At 34.1% G+C, this 26,594-nt stretch overlaps 1 protein-coding gene across 7 annotated transcripts; it reads right to left on the bottom strand.

Moving 5' to 3' along the window:
• Window positions 1-1,786: 1,786 nt before the first annotated feature.
• On the bottom strand, window positions 1,787-25,665 carry zdhhc23a (zDHHC palmitoyltransferase 23a). 7 transcript variants are annotated; one of them, XM_087250980.1, is made up of 11 exons: window positions 25,464-25,593; window positions 25,168-25,368; window positions 22,512-22,851; window positions 16,629-17,276; window positions 13,658-13,825; window positions 11,145-11,412; window positions 8,143-8,247; window positions 7,768-7,851; window positions 5,160-5,486; window positions 3,463-3,551; window positions 2,167-3,306 (listed from the first exon to the last, which is right to left on the bottom strand). In XM_087250980.1, exons 3-7 carry the CDS (start codon window positions 22,631-22,633, stop codon window positions 8,173-8,175), a joined length of 1,281 nt encoding a protein of 426 aa, XP_087107106.1. In that variant the 5' UTR covers window positions 22,634-22,851; window positions 25,168-25,368; window positions 25,464-25,593; the 3' UTR covers window positions 2,167-3,306; window positions 3,463-3,551; window positions 5,160-5,486; window positions 7,768-7,851; window positions 8,143-8,172. The 7 variants fall into 7 exon arrangements, with proteins under 7 accessions (NP_001410766.1, XP_087107106.1, XP_087107110.1 ...); NM_001423837.1 differs by lacking the exon at window positions 8,143-8,247 and having other exon boundaries at window positions 1,787-3,306; window positions 25,464-25,665; XM_087250983.1 differs by lacking the exons at window positions 2,167-3,306; window positions 3,463-3,551; window positions 5,160-5,486; window positions 8,143-8,247 and having other exon boundaries at window positions 11,145-13,111.
• Between the last annotated feature and the right edge of the window lie 929 nt (window positions 25,666-26,594).

Below are 26,594 nucleotides of genomic sequence, written 5' to 3'. Positions count from 1 at the left end.
GTTTTTATCCATTTTTCAGTGAATATAGACAATGTATTTTAGTGCATTTAAACAAAACAGTTTTATTAAACATATATTTATTACAATAATATTTTAGTCACCAAACATTTAGAAATTGAAAAATAATACAATTAAATTCAAGCTAAATTTCAAAAAAAAAATTACAACAAATTTTCAACCAAAAGTTAAAATTTTTTGCTTCTCTTGATTTTTCCTCTTTTTAAAATTAGTATTCAATATTTTTCTAAAACAATACAAAATAACAAAAGCTATTTTGTTAGATAAGCTCCAGATTTGGCTTTAGTGCTGACTAATGCAATGTATATTGTTGGAATATACAATCAATTCCATGCGTGTTCAAGAAAAAAGGTCAGGAGAAATTTTTCCTCAATGTCAAAAATCGTAACAATTTATTGGAGAGAAATGAATAATTCTATTCACAGAATTCTGTTATCCTCAATGCAATGCAAACGTTACATTAAGGAGGTGCACAACAACTTTCTTTTCCTGACTACAACTTATATAGGCAGCTGATATTAACAGGTGAAGCTTAGTAAAATTCGTAATTTGTCAGTCATTGTTCAGTCCTCCATTGGCCGCACCCCAGACATACTTCCTCTTTTTCTATGAATTTTCTGCACAACATTAAAAGCATACGACTTTCTGTGTTCTGTGTTCAGTTTTAACACCTTTCTTCAGACAGGAAGTTTCTGCAGAGTTTAATTTTGGACCAGCATTTATCCACTTCTGCAAAAATGCTAATTAGTATGCACAGCATCCCACACATAACAGTAGTAGTTCAGTTAATATATGACCCTTACATGACCTTTACAAATAATTGTTTGATTAAAAGAAAAAGAGTCAAAAATAGTATAAAAAAACTGATTCCTATTTTGTAACAATATGCACAAATGTAATATTGTGTAGCTTCCTATTAAAAATATGAATTTAAAAGAGATCTGTGAGGGGTGTACTTATATATGCTGAGCACTGTATATGGTATTATTGTTCTAATAAATTGTATCAATGTATATTTATATTTATTTTTTATTTATAGTTTCAAACCTATTTGTTTGTGGAAACTGTGATACATTCTAATTTTTCAAGTTTTTTTTTTCAAAAGTATATAATCATTTGATAATTTCATTCATTTAAAATAAAACAATTAATAACACTGCGAAATAATGTTTGTAATGTGTGTGTGTGTGTGTGTGTGTGTGTGTGTTTGTGTGTGTGTGTGTGTGTGTGTGTGTGTGTGTGTACTTTGGAATGGTAATATATTGTGGCTTCCACAAAAACATGAAGCAGCTTAACTGTTTTAATTATTAATAATAATCCAAATTGTTTTTGAGCACAAAATCGGCATATTATAATGATTTCTGAAAGATAAATGGACACTGAATACTTAAGACATAAGACTACTCCTCGAGTCAGTTAGCTTCTAAGAAAGCTTGAGTGATAAATCACCAATAATAACTTTTAAATTTCACTTATTTGAAATACAAAACAAACAAAAAGTTGCATTCATCCTATTGTCACTTAAGAATTATAAGGTTCTAGCTGACATTTTTGTCAAAGTTGAGTTATTGACTTATTTTTATTAAATGACAACTTATTTACATTATGGGATGTTTTTTAAGTTGTTTACATTAAGACTTTTTATTTAAAAAACAAATGTTACACACATACTTTTTGCTATATGGTATGCAAAAACTTTAAAACTCAATATCTCAAAATCATTCAGAACGCAGATAGAACCTTATAATTCCAAGGTGACAATGTCTCAAACATAGCAAGCAACAGAAAGAAAATCTGTGATGTTGTGTACATTTAATTGAGTTTAATTTATTTGTTCCTGTAAGTTACAACTTTCAAAATATTTCAAAAACATTTGTACATTTCAACAATCTAAATTTGAATTTATCTGATTCGCCTAGCATTTAAGTATTTTACCTAGCTTAAATAAATCTTCATCTGTTTCTCAATAGAAAGCGGTGACCTGTGACCTGTTTATTTTAGGTGACTGTGTTGTGTGAATATACTGTTTAACATGATTAATTTGGCCAGTTAGCAATTGATGTAATCAGTGCTTAAAAAGGAGCCAAATGATCAGAATGAGTGGAAACCAGACGTTAAACAAAGCAAAAAAAAAAAGATCAATCAGTCGACTCTTCCTGCCGATGAGCAGTGTGTTTATTCTAGAAAGATCACTCCGGACTCAGGAAGCTTTGTGGTTTACATCAGTAAGTGAATCAGATGTCCTGTACATAAAGCATTTCTCATTGCAGAAATAGAAAGAGAAACTTTCCTTACTTACTTCAGTTCCTAACCAAACTATTAATTATAATACTTACAGTAATATTTATTTATAATTACAGTATTTACACAGAAATCCACAGTGATTTATCCATAAGACCGGGCACATTTACTCTTGTACACTGCCACTATCTGAACAACAAGAGAAATGGAGATTGGTTTGATGAATTATGTTGAATGTTTTTTCACTTTTTTACTCCAGATGCTTCAGATCAACAAAGGAGACTTTATTTACAATTAATTGTTTTTCAATAAAATAAATGGTGCTTATCCCAATTCATCACATTTTAAAGCCAGATCAGAGGATTAAACTGAACTGCCAATAAACAAATTATCACACCAGTAATACAATTCTTTCTTTCTTTCCATCTTTATCCTACTTTTTTTATCATGAAAAAGTCGACGGTTAAAGGGACAAAACACTAATTATACATATTATAGTACAATTAAAAGTTAATAAAAGTCATAAAAGCAAGAATGATTTAAAGGGACACTCCACTTTTTTGAAAATAGTTTCATGTTACATCTCCCAGAGGGTTAAGAAAAGTCTCATGATTTAAATAGGAAAACTTTTTTTGAGCGAGATGCTAATGATCTAATCTGATTCAATTATTTATGCTAAGCTAAACTAAAAAAGTGCTCTCACCAGAAACAGACATCGGCTTGGTGGACTAAAAATGGTAAAACTCTGTTCTGTTTAGGGTAGTGGATAGTGTAAAGTGGAAGATTTCTTAATACTAAACTTATAACTACCTACCAGTCAACAAAAGTTATTTTTTCCAAGCAATTCTTCTATCTTTCAGTGTCTTTTTAAAAGCAGTCAATTTAATATAATTCATCAGCATAGTAAATCGAATGTCCAATACTACAATTGCGTATAGGTTATTTCACAGTCAGATAGCCATCACCGTCGCTGTCTGTGCATGTGCTCTTGGGTCTGTTCTGTCTTCCAGTGGCCAGCGCAGTCTTTCTGAGGTTTCTTTTCCTCTTCTAAGGGACATTGGTCAAGATAAATAATTAGTGGGAAAACATGTGCATGTATGTGTAAACCATTAAGTAAACCAACTGGTCAGGAGTATTTGCATAGAACATTAGTTAAATACAATATTTCCTGTTCTTTAAAAATGTCAGTTTTAGGATAATTACCCTATAGCAAACCACTCCAACAGTGATTCCACAAAGTACTATAAAAGCTGCTGCTCCACAGCCCACTGAGATCACCAGGATGGGGAGACCTGAGGACATCAACACAACAAATTTCAACACACTCTTAAAAATCTAAGGTTATATTTTAACTTAATTGCTGAATTGAGAATATTGGGTCATTTCTGGATTATTTGGAGTAGTTTTTTTGCATTAGCTGCTGGCTCAAACAAAGTCAGCGGGTTTACCTTGGACTCACGCAGCTTTTGTATGCTGTAACTGTGGGTTGTTTTTTAGTCCAGTGTTCGTCCACATATCTACCACAGCACCATTTATAGGACAACTTTGTATGAAAGAGACTAAATAAAATCACAGGAATTGACTGAGATAAACTTATCATTTTTCAATGCATGGTTTGGATAAAGCTTTATTGAAGTACAAACAGGATACCTGTTGATTACACTGAAATTACTTTAAAATATTTATTTTTTAACTTCTAGGTCTGTTAAACTAGTTTTAATAGAAGCAATGTTAAATTAAGGATTAAATTAATCATCTATGAAATTAATCAAATTAGTTAGCATTAATAGTAACTGCAGTAAAGGTTAATAAAATCAACCAAATATTTAGGGTTAATGGAAATATGTTGCTGGGTCATTTAGCCATGTGTTCTTTCCTATACTAACCAAACCACTGAACCAAAACACAGCTGGGTAAAAAATAACCCAAACATGTTTTTGACACAACATTACTAGCCTTTTATTCAATCACCAAGGACCAGGGTTTTAGTTAGAAATGATCTCAATTCTGCAAAAAATGGAAGCACATGAAAGGTTCTGATGCAAAAACCTCTAAATGCCGTCTAGAATTTTCTTCTACAATGAGCATTTATCTCTGCCTTGCATGTTTATGTTCAGTTATTTTATGTTAAAATCTATCTTAAAAAATAATTGTCGTAAAAGTGAAATTAATAAATCCAGACACAGGAGGCTGAGAAAAATGCTAATTTTAGAAGAAAATTTCAGATGGCATTTAAAGGTTTTTGCATCTCTTCACATTTTCAAATGTCTAAAGATGAACACATTTATTTTTTCAAGAATAGCATATTAATACTTTATTCAACAATTTCCAGTAGCGCTTAAACTTACCGTATGTGTCGTGCATCATACTTAATCCTGAATGCAAAATGTTAATCAGATATGGGCATAACTTTGATAAAAAGCTATGCATTATTTAACTTTAAAAAATGGAGTGATCCCGCTTTCCTTAAAAGCAACAAGTTGCCTTTACTCAAAAAAGTGAGTAAGCTTGTTCAAACTACTTGTGAAAATGAGCTGAAACAACAATTCTTGACATTTCATTAGGAGAGCTTAATTATTTTTTTTTATGTTCAAACCATGTAAATTTGTTAAAAGTGTTGTTAACTTAATCGATTTTTGTTGGAACAACATGAATGAATTGTGTGGAACCCTAAATTTTTTTAAAGGGTGTTGCAACCTGAAGCTGCTAAGTTGACTAAAATTAATATTTATAACATGTAAAAAAGTAAAATCAACTAATCCCTTTAGAAGCAAAGGGTTTACTTAAATTTTTAAGTAAAGTCAACAAATCGATTTACAGTGTAGTTATTACTTGTATGCATAATTATAAAATGAAATTTGTATAGCAACATAGAGAAACGATCATTTAAATATTCTTACCATTTTCATCTGGTGTCTTTTTGACCAGTTTAATTTGTCCTTGAAGACTTCCATGTGGAAAAGTAGTGACTTTATAGCAGTAAGTCCCAAAGTCGCTCTCTTGTAAATTTGTCAGTACAATGGTGTTGTTTGATTTGGCAGAAAGGCGACCAGCGTAGCTGATGTTCAATATACTGAGACCATGAACCGGACTGAACACAAAAACTTTCTCATCTGGACACCTGCTCCATTCAGTAAGGGTTACTATTAAACTTTTATCAACCTTAAAGTTCAAAGGTGCGTTCCCACCCAACAGAGCCTGAATTGCTTCATCTTCTGTCAAAGCCTCTAAGAAAAACCAAAAAGCACAAGAAGAGACATAAATACCAATTTAATGACATTAACAATTATTTTCAGACCTGACCTGAACAGCACAATTTCCCAATATGTAACATTTTTTAACAGTTCATGAATTGTGACGCCTAATGAAGTTTATCTACAGTGCTCAGCATAATTGAGCGCACCCCATTTTGAAAATAATTATTTTTATAAAATTTTCAGTGAATATAGGCAATGTATTTTGATGCATTCAAACAAAACAGATTTATTAAACAGATATATTTATTAAAATAATAATTTAGTCACTAAACACATTTGGAAATTGAAGTAATACAATAAAATTCAAGCAAATTATTGCAAAAAAATAAAATAAAAATCACAACCCACAACAATTCAACTAAATCTTTCCTTCTTTTTTTTGGCTTCTCTTGATTTTTCCTCCTTCTTAAATTAGTATTTTTGTTTATGTTATTCTATAACATAAATTTGGCTGTACTAGTTTTTGGACTGTAAGTTATTTAGTTAGATAGGCTCCAGATTTGGCTTCAGTTCTGACTAATATAATATTGTAAAACTTCCTATTAAAAATATGAATTGAAAAAAAAAAGAGATTTGTGAGGGGTGTAAATATACATGCTGAGCACATGCATAGATCATTTAAGTTATTTCTGGTTCATAACTTCTCATCAGCGTTCTTGAACATTCTTCAAATTCAAAGTTCATTATAATACATAGTCAAACACACACAGGAACGACTACTTCCATTCAAAGGTTTGACGGCAGAAAGACTTTCTTTTATAGCATGCAAATAATAATTATCAAAACTTTTAAACTTCAGATGCTGTTCTTTACAACTTAATGTCCATCAAAAAAACTCTACTCATCTTCAAATCGCAGCTATCATCATAATCAGAAATTAAATGTACAATGTATTAAAATGCCATTTTAAATTAGACTATATTTTAAAAAAATAATAATTTATCAAAACTTTTCTGTATTTGCTCTATTTTATATTAAATATATTCAGCCTTAGTAAGCAAAACAGAACATCTCACCAAAATCTTACGGACCAAACTTCTGAAAAGTAGAATATACTGTATATATATATATATATATATATATATATATATATATATATATATATATATATATATATATATATATATATATATATATATATATATATATATATATATATGAAGAGATGCAAAAACCACAAAATCCAATCTGAAATGTTCTTCAAAAATCAAACATTTTCTCAGCCTCCTATGTTTATGTTTAGTTATTGTACTTTAAAGGCAATGAAAAGAAACTTTTTTATAGATTAAACTTTTAGTGGCAACTTTCATAGTTGTCACTATAAAAGTAAAATTACATAGTCTACACTCAGGAGTCAGAGGAAAATGCAAATTTTAGAAGAAAATATCAAATGACTTTTAGAGGTTTTTGCCTCTTTTATTTATTTATTTTTTCACAGCCACAGATCAACAGCTATCTTTATGAGGACTTTCCATTGCTTTTGTACTGTACAGACTGTATATTTTGTCCCCCTAAACCAACCCTTACAGAAACATTCTGCACTTTTACATCTTCAAAATACTTATTTCTATGTAATTTACTAGCCACTTCCCATCATGGACTAAGTAAAAAACCTAACATGCTTAAAATGTACACTACCGGTCAAACGTTTGGGGTCAGTAGGGTTTTTAAATAATTTTTAAAAATAATTAAAAAAAAAAAAAAAAAAGTTTTAAAATAAGCTTCTCCTGCTCACAATGGCTGCATTTATTCAATCATAAATACAATACAAACTGTAAAATTGTGAAATGTTATTGCACTATAAAATAACTGTTCAAAAGTAGTTTATAATTTAACTGAATGAATTAATCCAGTCATTTGAAGATGAATTTTCAGCTTCATTACTCCACAAGTCACACCATCTTTCAGAAATCACTGTATTATTTTTTATTATTAATTTTATTAGTAGTAGTATTATCATTAATGGTTATCGTAATAAAAGCAATAATGACTGTAGTAATAATTTAATTTGAAACTACATACAATAACAAAGCAGTTATTTAAAATTGTAATAAATATTTCACAATCAAAAAAATAATAATTACATTTAATAATTGATTCCTTCATTAACAGAATATTTTTCTTAAAAAAAAAATCCTTGAAAAAAGAAAAAAGAAAACTGACCCCAAACTTTTGACTGGCAGTGTAATAGAATAGCTATACATATAGGTCCCCGCAATGTTAAGAATACAAGGTAAGCACACCCACACACCTGTTATAAGTGTTATGAAGAGTATCAACAGACGAGTCCAATGTTGTTCAGGATGAGTGTGTCTGATCCTCATGGTGTCTTGCACTGTACAGGATGTGTGATTCAGTTAGACAACACTCGCTCTATAACCCATCAGTCGGGGGCAGAGTTTCAGAACATTTTATCTTAAAAAAACACTTCCTGTATAAAACTGGCATGTTGAAGTGATTACAGAGGAGGTGTGAAAAATGTGCTTTTTGTGAAACAGCCAAAGAGATGCATTTTGTAAGTGCAGTGTGTTTTAGTAAATAACTGAACATTCTGTTTAATCAACTGCTTTAATAACAATAGAATGAAAATATATAATCTACTTTTTGAAATGATTTTTATACGCACTCATGTTTTTGTGCTTTCTTTGTCTTGTTCTCACTGCACCCTGTGGTTTGCACAGAGGTAAAAGGGCCAGCGCTGCTCAGAAACCACTTCCTGTCTCCCCTCCTGCTGCAAATATAGGTCACTCATTATGGCCCTTGCACCGCTATCAACACAAGCTCAGACTAGAACAGCAGTCTGCCTTCTATAAATGACAGAATTCATTTAGACACATTTTCTTTCTTTATTTTTTCACACATAGTTAATTCATTATGTCATATGAATGACATACAGAACAGTAAAACACCTCAACGTAAGGTATCACACTGTTGTCAATAGAGAAATCTGTGTTCACATCATTTGTCCTGAGAGAGCACATTGCAGAGGTAGAAGCATGTTTATAGTCATATTGGATTGTACGTTGAGTTTCATTTGTATTTTTTGGTTTATTAGCACATGATAAATCAGTGTTCTCTGAGTAATCTCTTTCATTTTAAAGGGATACTTCACTCTACAGTTTAACATTCATTAATTTTCCTTCAGCTTAGTCTCTATTTCAGAGATCACCACAGCGGAATGAACCGGCAACTATTCCGGCATATGTTTTACGCCACGGATGCCCTTCCAGTGGTGGGAAACACCCATACACTCTCGCATTTATACTTGCACTCATGGCCAATTTAGTGCATTCGACTCACATATAGCGCATGTCTTTAGACTGTGGGGGAAACTGGAGCACCTGGAGGAAACCCACGCCAACATGGGGAGAACATGAAAACTCTGAAATGCCAACTGGTCCAACCCGTACTCGAGCTAACAACCTTCTTGCTGGGAGGCAACAATGCTAACCACTGAGCCACCGTGCCGCCTACAGTTTATTATGAAAATAATTAGAAATCCTCTTATGTCATTTCAAAACTGTATGACACCGAATAAATGTGTGGTTTATAATACAATGTTGCACAAATGTGCTCTAAACCTTTCACTGGTCTTCTGTAAAAGACTAATGAATGTGTCATTGTCCAAATGATTTTCGTTTTGTGTGTGGAACTACTTGAGAATAAGCTCATGAGTTTCCTTTTTGGGTGAACTTTGCCATTTTAAAGACAAATCTAGACATAAATCACAGACTCACTCTCCCTAATTGATCACCTCCATCCTGACAGATTGTATAATTCAATATCAAGGCAACTTTGAACATCATAAAGTCAAAATTTGATAGGAAAAAGTAAGAAACTCTGGATTTTCTAATTTTCATATCTTTTGTTTATTAGATTAGATTAGATTAGAAGGGAATGGTTGTGAATATTAGTAAAACCGTTCCACCCACAGCCAATCTTTCTAACATTTCTTTACTCATTTTCTCTGAAATTGTATATACTGTATATATCTCACTCACTGATTCACCATCACTTTTTGCAAATAAATCACTATCAATTGTTTACTAATTCTTGTTGTCCATCCTTACTTTGTAACAAAATTTACTTTTGACTTTCTGCATAACCAAATCTTCAGCTCAAATGTACAACCACACTCCCCTAGACTGCCAGGGGTTGTAACAATGCTTAGTTGGGTTCAAGTCCAAAAACACACACACAAAAAAACATGTTGGATAAAATGCTGTTAAACTGTGTACAAGGTACGCTACTATTGTAGAATTAATTAGCATACAATATAATAATAATAATAATATTATGGTAATAATATAATAGAATGCAAACAAAACACCTGATGTCTTTTTATTATTAAATATTTTAGATGTAAATGTCAAAGAATAATGTTTGTTTTAACCTCAATATTATATCGATAGTTTGAGTATCAGATTTAATTTATAAACTACAAAAAGGTAAAAGACGACAAAAACAAATCTTTATTTCAATATTTAGCTGAAACTGGGGTCCTTGGTGGTTCATATAATCAAGTCAATGGCTACCAGCTAGGGCTGGGCAATTAATCGACATTCAGAACCTATAATCCATCTAATTTTTCCAGGACGATTTTTTTTCAATTACTTTCCCTACGAGTGACGTGACCCCGCTCTGTTAAAGGCTCTGGGTGATTTTTACTTCTTCACTTTACAGCCACATCTGATCTCCGGTCAAGTAGGACGATGGACTCTATCTTGAGCCTTACTTTGAACTACATTGACGATGATACCATTTAAAACTTTAGTGAAATAAAATAATCGTTCATTATTCATTATCGAGTTAAAATGTTCAATTAATCAAGATTAACATTTACCAGCACTTTGAGTCAAAACAACACATACAGCTAAAAATAAAATTAAAAATGGTGACTACTCCTGATGGTACACTGAAGTCTATTAAAGTCAAATGATTGGCTTGTGCAAGAACATAATTTACCGATTTCCTTTAATGAACAGCTTCAGCAAATGGTCCTGAGCTCATCCATAACAAACTGAAGCACAAGCCTCCAGTCTCCTTTAAAGATCTAGCAATGGTTTGCTGGGGCTGTGGATAGATAATATTGTAATGTTAATTTTTTTGCACATACCAGTCATTTCTTTTTATAAGCTCTCAATGTATTAACAGCAGCCTTTTAATTTAGTTTTGTCTGTATGTTGTTGATTATTGTAAAAAGAGCTATACAAATGAACTTGAACTAAATTGTTGTTTATTTGTTTACTAGAAATAATCACCTCTTGGACAGCCTCAGGGTGAGAACATGTAGTTTAAATTGATTTAAAATTAAGTAATTAAGTACTGTTATATGTCCTACATTTGTCATAATAACACTTGATTGTTTACTCGGATTACACATTTGCCTAGTTATGTCTGATTATGGCAGTGTGTTTCATTCACACACCCTCTTTTTTACGTCAGACTTGCAGTTTTTGTGGACAGAGTTTCATTTCATGTGTAAGCAGCCAATTTAATTGGATGAAAACACTGCTGTGGTTGCATTTCCCACTTAATCAGATTTCATATGTCCACACAGAGCACGTTCAGAATAAAAAATTCCCCAAAATACCGGCATTAACTCAACACGTGTCCCTTGTGTCATACCATATCTGTGAGGTTGAGGGAGGATCCAATCTCATCCATGTTCATTGTGAGGAACTGAATCCAGTTCTGGAGGAAGCCACGTGAGTGGTCGCCAGTCTCTACAACCAGGCCGCAGAAACGACGTCTGCCAGTTTTGTTGCGCAAAGCAATCTGAGCTTCACGTTCTGTTACGTTGCAACTGACGTTGATGATCTGAAGGATAAACAGGTGGAGCAGACCCCCTGTAATGATTACACTGTACCACACACATGTGAAGCACAGTGCTGTGCTGCACACACACACACACACACACACGCACACAAACATACATAGGCAAATTATAATAGGCTGAAAACACAGTGTGTCTTAAACATTAAAGCATTTAGCTATGGCGGTTTTTTCAAATGTATATAACAGATTCTAGTCAAAAATCTTCTCCCAGTCAATGACTTTTACTAAAATTGTGTTATTTACAACCCTGTTGGTAAAAATAGTTTTGATAAAACAGATTAAAAGTGAGGATTTATATATTAGCATAAGCAGGTCAAACTTACCTTTGCTTTTATTTTTTGCACTGGGATTTGTGCAACACTTTTTTGTTGTATGAGATGTCAGTAATCAGTTTTAATTACAATAGGCAAAAGAATGTGATTAATTGATGCCAGACAGGTTTCAGAGATGTGGTAAGTGGTGTAAGTGTGACGCTGGAGAGATATCATGCTTACAATCAAAGCTGAACTAGGTGAGCTAAATTGTCTGTAGTGTATGCGTGTGAATTATTGAGAGTGTATAGGTGTTTCCTAGTGATGGGTGCCAGCTGGAAGGTCATCAGCTACGTAAAACATATGTTAGATAAGTTGGTGGTTCATTCCACTGTGGCGACCCCAGATTAATAAATGGACTAAGCTGAAAAGAAAATGAATGAATGAATGAATGAATGATTGAATGAATGATTGAATGAATGAATGAATGAATGAATGAATGAATGAATGAATGATATACACGCAGGAGCGACACAGTGGCGCAGTGTGTAGCGATGTTGCCTCACAGCAAGAAGGTCGCTGGTATATTGGGTAAGCTAAATTGTCCAGTGTATTTGTTGGGCTAATGACCCACCTCGTAAAAATTAGATGTGATGAAACACCAACATGGTGTGGCTAAATATCAACTTCGATGTGAACGGCCCTGGGAGTAAATAAGTAAAGAATATAAAAGCTGAAAAATTTGGAAGTTTAGTCTATTATCCAATTTATGCTTTCTGTACCTAAACATTTAAGTTAATGCAATGAAGAGACCACATTTGGTCAACTCAGTTAATTGAGTTGTCAATTTCCAATAAACAAACAGAGGGAATCATTTTCCTCAAATCAAATCATTTGAGTAGTTTTAACTCATCAGGGTTTACAGTGTACTGCACTATTTTGTAAAAAGCTAGTTTTTCAGTTTTTGTCAAAAACTTTTTTTTAATGAAACCTATTTGCATTCATGTGGTGACAAAACACAAAGATAAAATGTTTAAAAGTAGAGGCTTGGTTCATTTATTTTGCTACATACACTCAAAGAAGTGTATATAGACTACTGTAATGCACTACTTATTTAAAATGAGCAGATTCAACACAATTCTTGAGTTTAACTTAATTCTTTTATGTTTAACCCACATAAATTTGTGAAAACAGTTAGGCCAACTTATTTGATTTGTGTTGAGACAATGTGAAGGCATTGCGTGGAACCCTGCATTTTTTTTTACAGTGTATGCATAGTGATTTTTATATATTAACAGAAATAAATCTGAGGGCAGTCAAATTTAGATAAAAGTCATCAAGGGCTGTGGCCTAGGACAGTTGTGGCCTATTGGTCAGTGAGTTGTAACCCAAAGGTTAATGGTTCTGCTCCGGGTGTATGCTCACATAACACATCACAGTGTGTGTTTGTGTGTGCTCTCCCTCCTCACTGTGTCCTCTCACTCCTCACTCAAACTGTGTTTGCACCTGGATGGGTTAAAAGCAGAAGACCGCTTTTGTTTACGGATAAAACCATACTTGACTTTACTCACTTCAAAAAATGCTGGCAATGGTAGGCAACTTTAAAGTTAACTTCCTTAAATGCAATAACTTGTGCAATATGATTTGTTTTTTTGTTCTTGTATGTGAGATTTAAGGCCTAGGACTCATGCAGGACTCTGAGTCAACATCAATCACTCATTAATATTTTTAAATGATATACGACTCACATTAACAACAAAAATCCAGTCTACCTGCTTACACTGCTGAATAAATCTGATTTATTTCCACATATGAATGAGGCATGAACCGATCTAAGTATATTGGAATCCATGTTATTTTTACTGCTTACATGTACATGGACCAAGTTCAATCTGCATAGGCCACATGAGGGGGGAAACAACTTGAATCAGATTCCTTGCTTGAACCATGTGCTGTAAATGTGCCCTATTAGATGTTTCTTAAACACAAAATAGCTTGCTGGCTAATGATCCTTGGTGGTTCTAGTGTTAAAAAAGGTAATGAGTTGTATACCTGTACTGGTTGTAGACTCCAGGGCAGTAAAGCATGGCTGTGAACAGACTCTGTTTTGGACAGATACTCCGCAAAACCAAGCTGATCCCATAGAATGATGTCAGCAGGAAGAGAAGGAGCGTCAAGATGAACTGTCTGTGATTCGCTTGGCCTACACAGCTGTTTATCCTGCCATGGAAAGACACAAAGACACAAAAGTCAGCAATCATGTGTGCACGCATGCAGACATTTTCATTAAAATAACTGAAGTTTAAAAAAAGTTGAACTTGAATGTGGTTTGATTGAGGATTCTGTGGTCTGTGGCATGTTTATGTTATCTGTGCCTCTGTCTGTCTGTGTGTGTGTTGAAGCAGCATGCAGACAGATTGGCCTGGTGAGAGCTTGCTTTACTGTGCTGAAAGCTGCGTTCCTGTGGCCTTTGCACATGTCTCACCAGCCTGCCCTGCTCCAGTGACGTCTTTGGGGAATCAGCTTGAACATATGCGTGTGTCTGATGGGGAAGTGTGTGCTTGCATACAATTGAGAAAGTATCAGAAAGAGTCAGATTACTGGCTTGAGCACCAGAGGATTGACTTACTGTATGATTAGTTTGAGAATTGTTCAACTTCTGTAGCAATGCTATGCATGAAGCCAAATAAGACACATTTTAAGGCACAGATACAACAATAAAATAAATATTACAAATCAAAGGACATGTCATAATTTCAATTATTTTACAACAAGCTCAGCCATAAAGTTATAATTTTTTTTAAATGGGACAGTGATGGCAAAATTACTAATATGTACAGTAACCCTAGACCACTGGTCTTATGTGGCATGGGTATATTTTTGGCAATAATCAAAAATTTATTGTATGCAACATAGGCTCATTCTGAAAACGTAGACCCATATATTTATTTCAAGGGATCGCAAATTATGTAGCCAGAAGTATGTATGGGGCGGTTTGAGTGCACTCCTTTTCACGCTTACCAGCTGACCGCTTACCTCTGTATGAACGGCTTTCCCACTCTTACCAGTTTGTCTGGTAGCTCGACATGTACATCGGCGAACTTAGGATGCAGGGTGGAGTTGAGCGAGAAAATGGGGCTCAAGTCCCGTAAGACAAAAAAACAAAAGCTAAAAAAAATAAATTAAACAAGTAAATATAAGGATGTGGTAATGTGGTAAAATCTGGAAACGTGGCAAAATCAGGGGGATTTTTCCTGGAATGTTTTTTAAAACACTACTGATTGGGTTTGGGGGGTGGGGGGTAATCGGTCAGTTGGTGAGTCAGTAAATTAGCTAACAGCAGCCTCTGGTGGATTTACACAAGAACAGCAGGCGCGAATGGCACTCGAGAGAGAAATTTGAGATCTGAAAAAGCGTACACATCGTCCTCTGGTGGATTTCCGAAAACAAAAACTGCGGTATTCTGATTAAAGAGCTACGTAATCAGAATGAGCCAGTATGATTTAAAACTATAGATTTTTTATCATTAAATCGTTAGACTATTCGGTAAATATCATGATTCATAAAGATATTTTATAAATGTCCTACTGTAAACATATTTTAAAATGTAATCTTTGATTAGTAATATGCATTAAACTTAATTAGTTCAACTTTAAAAGAGATTTTCTCAATTTTTATAAATTCTTTTTAAGTCTCAGATTGAACATATTGAAATAGTTGTCTCTCAGACAAATATTGTCCTATCATAAAATGAAAACAAATCATTCAAAAGAAAATAAAAAATTACACGTTTTGTGGTTCAAGGTCAAATATGTGTACATGAAAGCAGATGGCCATATCACTTAATTACCTAAATAGTTTTACGTGACACTTAAATTAATATTCATAATGATAAAAACATCATACTAGTAGAATCATATTATTAAATATAATAGGTATAATAATAATAATAATAATAATAATAATAATAATAATAATACAAGAATACAGACTTTTTATTATACAAGGCATATCATTAATTATAATTTATTAATTATACAAGGCATGTTATAGAAATATAAATGAATATATTTCACAATATTTTTGACATAAATGCATGCCTGATGAGCATCAGCTTTCTTTTTAAAAACTTACCAATTGTAAACTTATAGATGGCAGCATAAATACAGGTTATTTTGACATTTGCTTTTAATGCTAGTTCTCTCCACCCACTGTTCCCACATGCCTGTCAGTGTGCCTCAATCTTCGCCTTTGCTACGTCATATACACAGCACAGTGACAGACATGAAGGAAGCAGATCTTATGTAACTTTTGGGAGAAATACTACAATAAGAACTTTCCCAATGATTATTTGATGTATTTGTTGTGAAGGTAATTCAAGCCTTTCACACAACGTCATTATGAAGTTCACACACAAACATTGAGTGGACACACACTCAGAGTGCGCACATTTAACTTTGCACTGTTTTTGCATGGCAAATGTGACAGGATACATACACAGTAATATTGATTGCTGTATGGACACTGCTGTAACATCCACAAACCGGGATTGAAATGTTCATAATTGTACTGACATGGGGCTGTGGTGATAAAGACAGTAAAATCGCTGTAATTTATTGCGAGCATGCACTGTTTTAAAGTTTTTAACTCATTCTTGACTACATTTGACGATGATTGATGATCACAGTGAGCTGAACAGGTCTTTAAATCCCAGTTGTTTTGCGCACGTCCTGTCTTGTTGATATGATTATACCCGTTACTATAAAGACATGTTATTACACGGCTGTCAATCAATTCAGTGGGCGGGGAAACTGCACTCCTGCGTCACATTTAGGTGTACCTCTAAATCGGAGAAATTTGGATCCTATTTTACGTCAGAAAACAAAAAAATAGGCGTATTGTCTTTATATCACTCCAATATATAAACACACTATACCTACACACAGCTCTGTCCAAACAGCTTACAAAAGATCATTTTCATCATAGCTGCTTTAAAAATAAGTAAAAGGAACAAGAAACCCACCAAACACAGTGGTGGTCCATTCGTAGGACACATGCCCCACAGATTCTGCAGTGCCCCGCCCTTGGTGGGCGCACCAGTTGGCACACAGGACACTTCTTCTTCACATCCTTCTCTCCCTTTAAATGGCTGACTCCATTACGCAGGTCTGTGTCTAATGTTAAGTTTGTGCTTCGATTGGTTGCAAGGCTACTGTTGATTCCCAGAGCTAAAGACTGGGATTTGACAAAGCCCGGTCCCTGTTTGGTGCGCACAAGGGAGATGAGCGTCAGCATCATGCCCGTCGTTGCGGTAACCACCTGCAGATGAGTTACATCTCCTCTGGGGACGATCTCAGTCAGGAAAAGATAGTACATGTAGGCGAGGGAAAAAAGTGCCAAACTGAGGAAAAATAATGTGCGTCTTTTTCTTCTGTGAGTCATATAGTAATACCAAAGCACCAGTAGTGGAAGCGCTGTTAGGATTATAACTCCCAACAAGCAATTAATCGCTGCGACTCGCAACAGGCCAGGGATTAAAACCATGGGAGGTAAAACAGAGAGTTCCAGTCGAAGAGGTCCTACGGTGCAACATGACACACCCAAACGATCAGCCATACGAGAGATGAAACGCGAAAACACGTCTGGCTTGTCTGGCTCTCCTCTGAGTAACCTTATAAATAAAAATAGAGGAAAAACAGAAAAAATACAAATTCAATACAATTTAATTGACAATTGAATTAAATACAATTAAAAAGTACAGTCACAAAATGTAAAAACGGGTGACTTCTGAAGAGATGTGGTGCACAGAGCTCCAAATAAGTTTCAATAATCCTGCTTAAAATGTTTAAACTACGAATGAACTACAAAATGTACTTGCTATACTACATACATTCAGAGAAATATGCCGAATCCAAAGAAAACAAAAGGAGACAGTAAGAAAGAAGATAGTCAAGAAACAAAACTCTATTATGGTTCCACCCAAAAAAGAAAAAATAACAAGATGGTTACACCCTTTAAACGTTCATTCATTTTCTTTTCGGCTTAGTCTCTTTATTAATCTGGGCTCGCCACAGTGGAATGAACTGCCAACTTATCAAGCATATGTTTCACACAGAGGATGCCCTTCCAGCCGCAACCAAACACTGGGAATACACTCTTGTATTCACACATATACACAAAGGCCAATTTAGCTTAGTCAGTTCACCTATAGTGCACGTCTTTAGACTGTGGGGAAACCAGAGCAGCCAGAGGACACCAACGCGAACATAGGGAGAACATGCAAACTCCACACAGAAATGCCAACTGACCTAGTTAAGGCTCGAACCAGCGACCTACTTGCTTTGAGGCGATTGTGCTATACCCACTATGCCACCGTGTCAGCCCCCAATAATCATTGTTTCTTATTTACATATAATCACATCTTATTTACATATACTTATTTACATTTGGAACTCTGTCAGCTTATTTTATAAAATGTGAAACCCTGTGATTTCTTTTGTCGAGAGTCGAGACCTTACCTTCTTTGTAGATGGCCACATTTTATTACTTTACCTTTATTAATTACCATAATTTTGTATTGTTGTTTTATTTTTGGGGTTGATCTGGATTCGGATAAGGATAATGCTATAGTTGTTTACATACCTGTATTCCATTATTATTCTGTATGTTTAAAACCAGCGAATTGCATATACTGTATATTTACATGTCATGTATTTAAAATATCTAAAATATCTGCTTAATTAAAAACAAAATATGTAGAATACACTTTAAGTAACATGTCAAGGCAATGGTTAGTTTTGGAGAAATTTTTTGGGTGACTATAAGATTAGTTTTTGGGCGTCATCAGCATGTCAGCTCTGGCCAGGTCAGGCTGTCAGTGAGATAGATAGCTTTTATTGGCTGTTTTAGTTTGCCAATCAGGTCAATGCACAAGAAATAAAAGAAAAAAGAAAAAGATAAAAGTGAGCTAATTCTGTGACAAGGGCTTGATGTGTCAGTGTCTTAGCAGAAGACTGTTAAATGGGTCAGTCACAAGACACAAAGCACACTACTGTGCCACATCACATCTGGACAACTTTTGCACACTAGACATGTCAAGTTCAGTTCAAAACAGCACTCTAAAACAGTTGATTTAATCTGAAAACATGCAAAAGTTTACTTTAATAATAAAAAAGTGGTCATGGTGCATTTTCAGCTGTGATTGAAAAGACTGAGCAAACTGGAGGAAAGTCAGATCGATGTTATTGTAGTTCTCATACAAAATATACAGCTGAAGTCAGAATTATTAGCCCTCCTTTGAATTTTATTTTCTTGTTTAAATATTTCCCAAATTATTTTTAACAGGGCTATTAAGTGTTCACAGTGTGTCTGATAATATATTTTTTTATCTGGAGAAAATCTTATTTGTTTTTTTTTTCAGCTAGCATAAAATCAGTTTTTAATTTTCTAAACACCATTTTTAGGACAAAATTAAAAACTATTATGTTTAGAAATGTGTTGAAAAAATCTTCTCTCCAATAAACAGATATTGGAGAAAAAAAATAAACAGGGGGGCTGATAATTCAGGGGGACTTCAACTAGATTTGATAATGGTGCAAATATTATACTGTACACAATGTCTAAATGCTTCTACAATTTATAATCAAACCATAGTAAATCACATTGTGTGCTTAATTTCAGTCTTCTCCTCTAATAAATGATGCATCAAGAGGAAAACTCCAGCTAATGTAAATTAAAATACAGGCAGGTATTTTTCTAAATAACTTCAAAATAATTGTCAATGCCTATCAAAACTAACCCAGCAGGCCCAGGACGTCAACAATACATCAGATAGACGATGTACCCTAATGTCATGCTTGCATTTTGTTTGGAAATGAAAAATCAGGTTGACATTATAATACAATCAGGCTGACATCATGTCAGACAGTCAGATAGATGTTGCATATTAGGCCCTGTTTACACAGCCAGTTAAATGTGACCCAATTGCGATTTATTGCTCATATGTGACACGGACCAGATCTGTTCTATGATCGCGTAAACACGAAAGAAATGCATGCATTCGGATACTCAGAGATCAGTTTCAGGCCTCCTTCATATGTGGAAAAAATCTGATAGAAATGGGATATGTGACAATGTAAATCCGCAGATCGGTTTTATCGAGGTTTTTGTACGTCATTAAATTTGACAATGTGGCACTAAATTTGACAATGTGGTACAATGTGGTTTTTAGAGCGTTGTGGAGACGCCGACGCGATAAACAAAAACAACAGACTAAGCATTGTGAAGGAAAATGGTCAGTGGTCGATGATAGAAGTTACCTGCCTTCTATTATGGCCCTTTCCCTCCTCCTCTGCCTCATTTTAAATTTGGGCGAACTTTGCATATTTCGCAGAGCTAAAAGCAAAACAATTACTTCCATCATGGATATAGTGCAGATGCTATAACTTGCCTTTACGCATAGGCAAAGTTGTAAATTGTATGGCAAGTGTAAACACATTAATCTGATATGGGTTATTAAAGAACTAAAGAACGTGTAAACAAACAGGCAAAAAAATCAGATATAGGCAACAAATAAGAATTGGGCATCAAGACCTGACAGTGTAAACGTGAACTTAGTTACTTTCCAACGCAACCTAAAAACAACCAAATTTCAATATCTATTGATGTTACAGCTTGACGTTGTGTGAATGTTACCAATACGACATCTAACAGACGTTGGATTTCGGTTGACATACCTGGCGAATAAATGTGAGTATTTGACGTCAATATGATGTTGGTTTAAAATGTTTGCTTGACGTTGGATTTTGGTCACTTTTCAACACAACCTAAAATCAACCAAATATCAACATCATTTCAAGTCGTTACTGAATGTCAAAATAACATTGTCCTTACACGCTGTTGACCTAAATTTTACCTAATAACAACATATTGTGACGTTGAGTGTCTGCTGGGAATTTATCACTGGATGTCTAATAAATGCTAACCATAATTTTAACGGCCCAAAAGTTTTTGCGCTGGTGGAAGCTGTAGATAAAACCGGCCTATAGAGAGAAGAATGTCCATTTTTGGAAATATGCTCATTTTACAAGTCCCTTAAAGTTAATTAGTTGAGTTTTACCATTTTTTAATACATTCAGCTGATCATCCGGTCTGGCGGGAGCACTGTTAGCTTAGCATAAATCATTGAATTAGATTAGATCATAGCATAGCATCTCACTCTAAATTGTCAAAAAAGAGTTTTATTAATATTCCTATTTAAAACTTGACTTTTCTGTTGTTACATTGTGTAGTAAGACTGCTAGGAACTATACTCTCATTCCGGTTTAAGGGTCGAGGAACTTTGCTGGTGTACCATGACTGTATACTTGTGCAATTATATTACATAGTTCTTAAAAACAGTCTCTAGCTAGATAACAGCATTGAATAACATAGTATATTGTATATCGTAGTATAATAGTATATTGAGCGAGATGCTAATGGTCTAATCCATTTCAATTATTTATGCTAGGCTAAGTTAAAAGTGCTTCCGCCAGACATAGAGATCAGCTGAATAGATTACAAAATGGTAAAACTCAACTGTTCAACTCTAGTGGAGTGGTGAAATGAGCCAATTTCCAAAAGGAAATAAGGACAGGTGGAGTGTTGCTTTAAAGGTCCCGTGAAATTAAGGTAAAAAAATATAGATGGTAGTTTCAGGACGTAGCAGTGGAGTAGTTTGTAGCACGATCTCCTTACAGCAAGAAGGTCGCTTGTTCAAGCCCTGGCTGGCTCAGTTGGCATTTCTGTGTGAAATTTGCATGTTCTCCTCTTAATCGTGTGGGTTTCCTCCAGGTGCTTTGGTTTCCCCCAAAGTTCAAAAACATGCGCTATAGGTGAACAGAATGAGCTAAATTGGAAATAATGGTTGTGTATGAAAGAGTGTGGATGAGTGTTTCCCAGTGTTGGGTTGCAGGTGGAAGGGCATCCGCTGTGTAAAAAATATGCTGGATAAGTTGATGGTTCATTCTGCTGTGGCAACCCCTGTTTAATAAAGGGACTAAGCCGAAAAGAAAATGAATGAATGAATTAATGTAAGTTTCAGTCTGTCAGTTTTAAAGATATTAATTTGCTAGTTTACTTCAAAACAGTAACAAAATGTATGTTTCTAAAAAAATATCTATAAACATCCAAAGCTTGCAGTTAGTCACTTCTGCATAAATCAATCTTTTGCTAGTGATTTTTTCACATCACCAAGTTTCTCATCAAATCTTGAGCAATCAAATGCTCTTTAATATCAGACATGCGGCGACCCCTTCAAGATGCTTCTTCTTTGCTTTACATTTAAAGTGCTTGATCTCATCCACTCTCTTTGGCATAGCTATTTGCTTGTTCAGTGTGACTTCATGCGAAGCGGCTTCTGTGTCCAATCGCTCTATCAAACTGTATGGAGAGACTCATTAAATGGTAATAATAAACGTTTACAAAGCAATGTGGTACTTTTGAAAATCCTGATCGCAATGTATATATCCATGCCTAATATCTGATGGCCAGAAAGTGATTAGTTTTTATAAATTGTTAAAACTTTTGTATTTGTGATGCAGCGAGTCCAGAAACTGATGTGTACACTATGATTTTATAAAAAATTAACTTTAATGTGTGATAAAAAGTGACCATAAACTAATATTTTCTCAATTCAAAAGAGTAGCGGCTTGGACCCGGAAACAGTATTACTTAAGCGAAGACTTAACAAGCGGATGATAAAAAAATTAAGTCCTATTGGCTCTTTTATAAAAGAAAAGGAGCTACTCTATGTTTCACCCTCTCTTAATTTTTCAGCTGAGATTACATCAAACACTGTAAAACCCTTAAAACCCTTAAAAGCTTGTATGAAAAGATGTAGGTTCCTTTAAAACAGTTGACTTCTAACCTTTCGCAGGCATCGTCGAGTTCTTCACAGTCACAGCAGCAGTACTCCCTTTGCTGGTCGATGTCCCCACAGCAGCACAGAGGGTCATCTGGTTCTGGTGGCTTAAAACGTTCTCGTTTCATCTCCTTATGTCAGAGAATACCTGCTTCTTCAGGGTTAGATTAGATCACATTGATTCAAGTGAGTGGAAAGGATTAAATCAACTTGGAACAGAGTTGATTCAGGGCTGTTGGTAGTTTTAGCAGTTAGCTGACAGAACAGATGACTGCAGATTTCTCATTCAGCTCCTTTACTGGTCATCTGCTGCTCCTCACATCAGAGGCTTTGTGTAAAACACAGGCTGGGGGAAAAAAAGTATTAATCGTTACCAATAGAGCTGTAAATGCTTTCATTATTTCACAGTTTAAAAAACAAATTCAGGTTGAACTTGATATTTGAACTTGACTTACAAATCTATCATGAATGACAATTAATTATCATATAAATACATATTCTTCATTGACCTCTTTTTAATATGACAATTTACCAAGTATATTGATTCTGAAGCTTAATCTATGATTTGAGCAAGAAAGAGGCTTCCTCTGGTCTATCAAATCAAATCATTACCTGCACATTTATTTTTTAAATTAATTTAGCCAAATTAAAATTTTCCCTTTTTGTAAAAAGATGACAATAAATACATACAGTTGAAGTCAGAATTATTAGACCCCCTGAATTATTAGCCCCCTGTTTATTTTGCCCCCAATTTCTATTAAATGAAGAGCAGATTTTTCCAACACATTTCTAAGCATAATAGTTTTAATAACTCATTTCTGATAACTGATTTATTTTATCTTTGTCATAATGACTGTAAATAATATTTGACAAGATATTTTTCAGGACACTTCTATACAGCTTAAAGTGACATTTAAATTCCTAACTAGGTTAATTAGTTTAAATAGACAGGTTTGGGTAATTAGGCAAGTTATTGTATAACGATGGTTTGATCTGTGAATTTTCGAAAAAATAGCTTAAAGGGGCTAATAATTTTTACCTTAAAATGGCTTTTAAAAAATTAAAAACTGCTTTTATTATAGCCAGAATAAAACATCTAAGACTTTCTCCAGAAGAAAAAAATATTATCGATATATAGTTAAACATCATTTGGGAAATATTTAAAAAAGAAAAAAAATGTAAAGTTTGGTGAATGTAAATTTGCCAAAACCTACTACAATGTAAAAAAACTATTTGATCAATTAGTCCAGACAGCATATGTTTTTATGTCATTGTAGCTTATTAATCTAAGTTAATCATGTTTAAACTTAATTTTTAACTTAAGTTGCGCAAGTCAGTTAAACATAATATATAAAAGTTCAATGAACTCAAAAGATTCATTTGATTCAGCTTAAAAATGTAAGGCAACCAGGGTTTTTTTTTACAGTGTACACAGTAAAAACCATAAGACAAAAAAAAATCATGACTACAAATCTTTTTAAGATACTTTAACTCAATAAAAAAAAAAAAAACACGTCTGTAGTCAACTTAAAGAAGGATACACTCCTGGGTAAATGGAGGAAATGGGTTGAATATATTTTAGTTATAAGACCTGACTTTGTTGCAATAAACAAATAGAATATGCTCAACTGATAGATAAATATATGCTAATGTGTTGTTTATATGTATATGGTTATATATATTCATATTGTGTTGTTTGTAATCCCCATGTATATGAAGATGGTCATTTGAGATTATTCTGGAAGGAAATATATATTGACATGCGTTCACACAATAGTGCTTTACTTTTATAATTTTTTCTTCTGTTTTTGTTTGTTTGTTTTTTATGCTATTGCTTTTATAATTTAACAAAATTTGAGTACTATGTATTGTTAGTACACCTGACAGGAATGTACGTAAATTGTATATCACTTAAGGTCACATATTGAGATTCAAATGTACCTTGAAATGTTGTATGATTGCACTCAATTGAGTGTTCACAATAAGCATAAAATAAAAAAGTTACTTTAACTTATTTTAATAAGTTAACCAGACTTCAACTACATCTTTGCAAGTTATTTACATGTTATGCAAAGTTTAACTTAATCTTTTAAATTGGTTTAGCTGATATAAGTTGAGATGACTATAAATCTACGTTTGATTCAACAACAAAAAAAAATGTACGTTTGATTCAACAACAAAAAAAAATGAAGTCAAGATTTTTTTACAGTGTAGTTTCAGGTCACAGAGCAACAGCACATCTGACCCAGCCCCTGTCTACCTCCTCATGAGATCTGACACTGGCACAGACATGCTGGAAAGCACATTCAAGTATTATGATTTGCATGTAGTGTTATATTAACATCTGAATCTGCTCTTTGTCTCTTTGAATTAAGGCCATCTGATGTCCCACGTGGCTCACATAATTGGGGCATCAAAAAACTTTTTCCTGAGAGGCCACTCTCCATCACAGTTGCTGGATGGAGGAAATAATTGAGCGGCATGTGTTTGACATGTTCCAAATTACATTTGTTCCCAGGAGCAAACAAAAGGTTTGCCTTTGAGTGTGAGGTGATTTAAAATTAACCATGCATAGGATTGTTTTAATATCTGAGGAGGACTTATCAGACTTAGTTACGTTTAAAACCTTTATCAAAATAATATTAACATAAGTTTTTGTTACCTATGGTTTCCCAGGCTCAGATGGAACTGCATCCCACAGGAAGTTCTTCCTCTGTTTCTGTTGGGTTGTCGTTAGTCCATAATCGGTGAAGCGTTTTTAGTCAAGGAATAAGTCACTCCAGCTTTTTTAAATTAGGTATCAAAAAGCCATCCTTCTCAAGTACTCTATCTTAAGTTGTCCTCTTGATCCAGTTAAATTTTCCTGTCAAATAAATACTTCCGTCAGAAACGCTTTCAAAATTCCCTTTCGTTTCATTTAAGGTCATAAATGTTAGCAAAATATATTGAAAACCATACATCTCATGAGTTTCCTCCTCAGCAATCCCTCCAGCCAACAGAAAAGTGCGTCCTTGTCGGGTTTATCAGACTGTGAGGTGCCGCTGGTGAAGAGTCTCGGGACTGTCCGGAAGGCAGTGATAGATACTCTGCGCTCTCTCGCTCCTCTCATCTCTCTCAGGCGCGCGAGAAGGATCTGTTTACGAGCGTTGTTACCGATTAGGGCTGGTGGCGGCGTTGAGAAAGGAAGTTGGCAGGTGTTACCGTGACAGCGACAACGTGAAGCGACGAGGAGAGAAAGCAGCCCGCATACCGGGCATAACCCGCGGGCCAAACCAGGGTCACACACAGAAGCCTTGTCACCTCAGATTTTAACCTCTTCTATTGTTTTAGGGTTACATTTTATACGTTTTTGAGAAGTATGGGTGTTTTCTTATTGATTGCTATAGGCTATTGCATGCAAAAGAAACGAAAGGCAGATTTTAGTTTAATGGAAATATCCATTTAAATATAGTCTATATGTATTATGTGTTATATCAAATTTAAAACAGTCATGGAAATTGACCCTTCAGTGAAGTTTTTATTTTGTTTTAACATGTTTATTGTTAAATTGATTGACTGATTAATTGACTGTAAAATATTTGAAAATGATCGACTGTACATAGATCTTAAAGTTTAGGCTACCCCATATTTTGTACACAGTTTATTTACTCACTTGCTGCCCATCAAACATCAAAAAATTATATTTGTTGTTTGTTCAAACTACTTAACTAAAATGAGCAGAAACAACTAAATTCTTGATGTTTTTGGGGACAACTTCTATGTTTTATGTTGAATCCACTTAAATTTGTAAAACCGATTAAGTTATTAGTTGTGTTGGGACAACATGAAGAAATTGTTTGGAACCCTGCATTTTTTTACCGTGAGAATGTAGGTGACTTTTTAATATTACAGGGCCTTTTTTTCTCAAAAATTGCTAAGGGCCCCTAAATCACTAAGTCTGCCCCTGGTTAAGGGGTAGCTCTGTATATATTTCTTTAGAACATGCAGCAATTGTATCTGTACATATTTACCTGCTGATGTTATTCTTCACAAATAAAAATTACATCTCATATTTAAATGTGTCTATGCCAACATACCATTGCATCATGT

The sequence above is a fragment of the Danio rerio genome, chromosome 5 (genome assembly GCF_052040795.2).
Source record: "Danio rerio strain M-AB ecotype USA chromosome 5, GRCz13ab, whole genome shotgun sequence".
Classification (NCBI taxonomy): Eukaryota; Metazoa; Chordata; class Actinopteri; order Cypriniformes; family Danionidae; genus Danio; species Danio rerio.
This window is presented reverse-complemented; position numbering and strand designations above follow the sequence as displayed.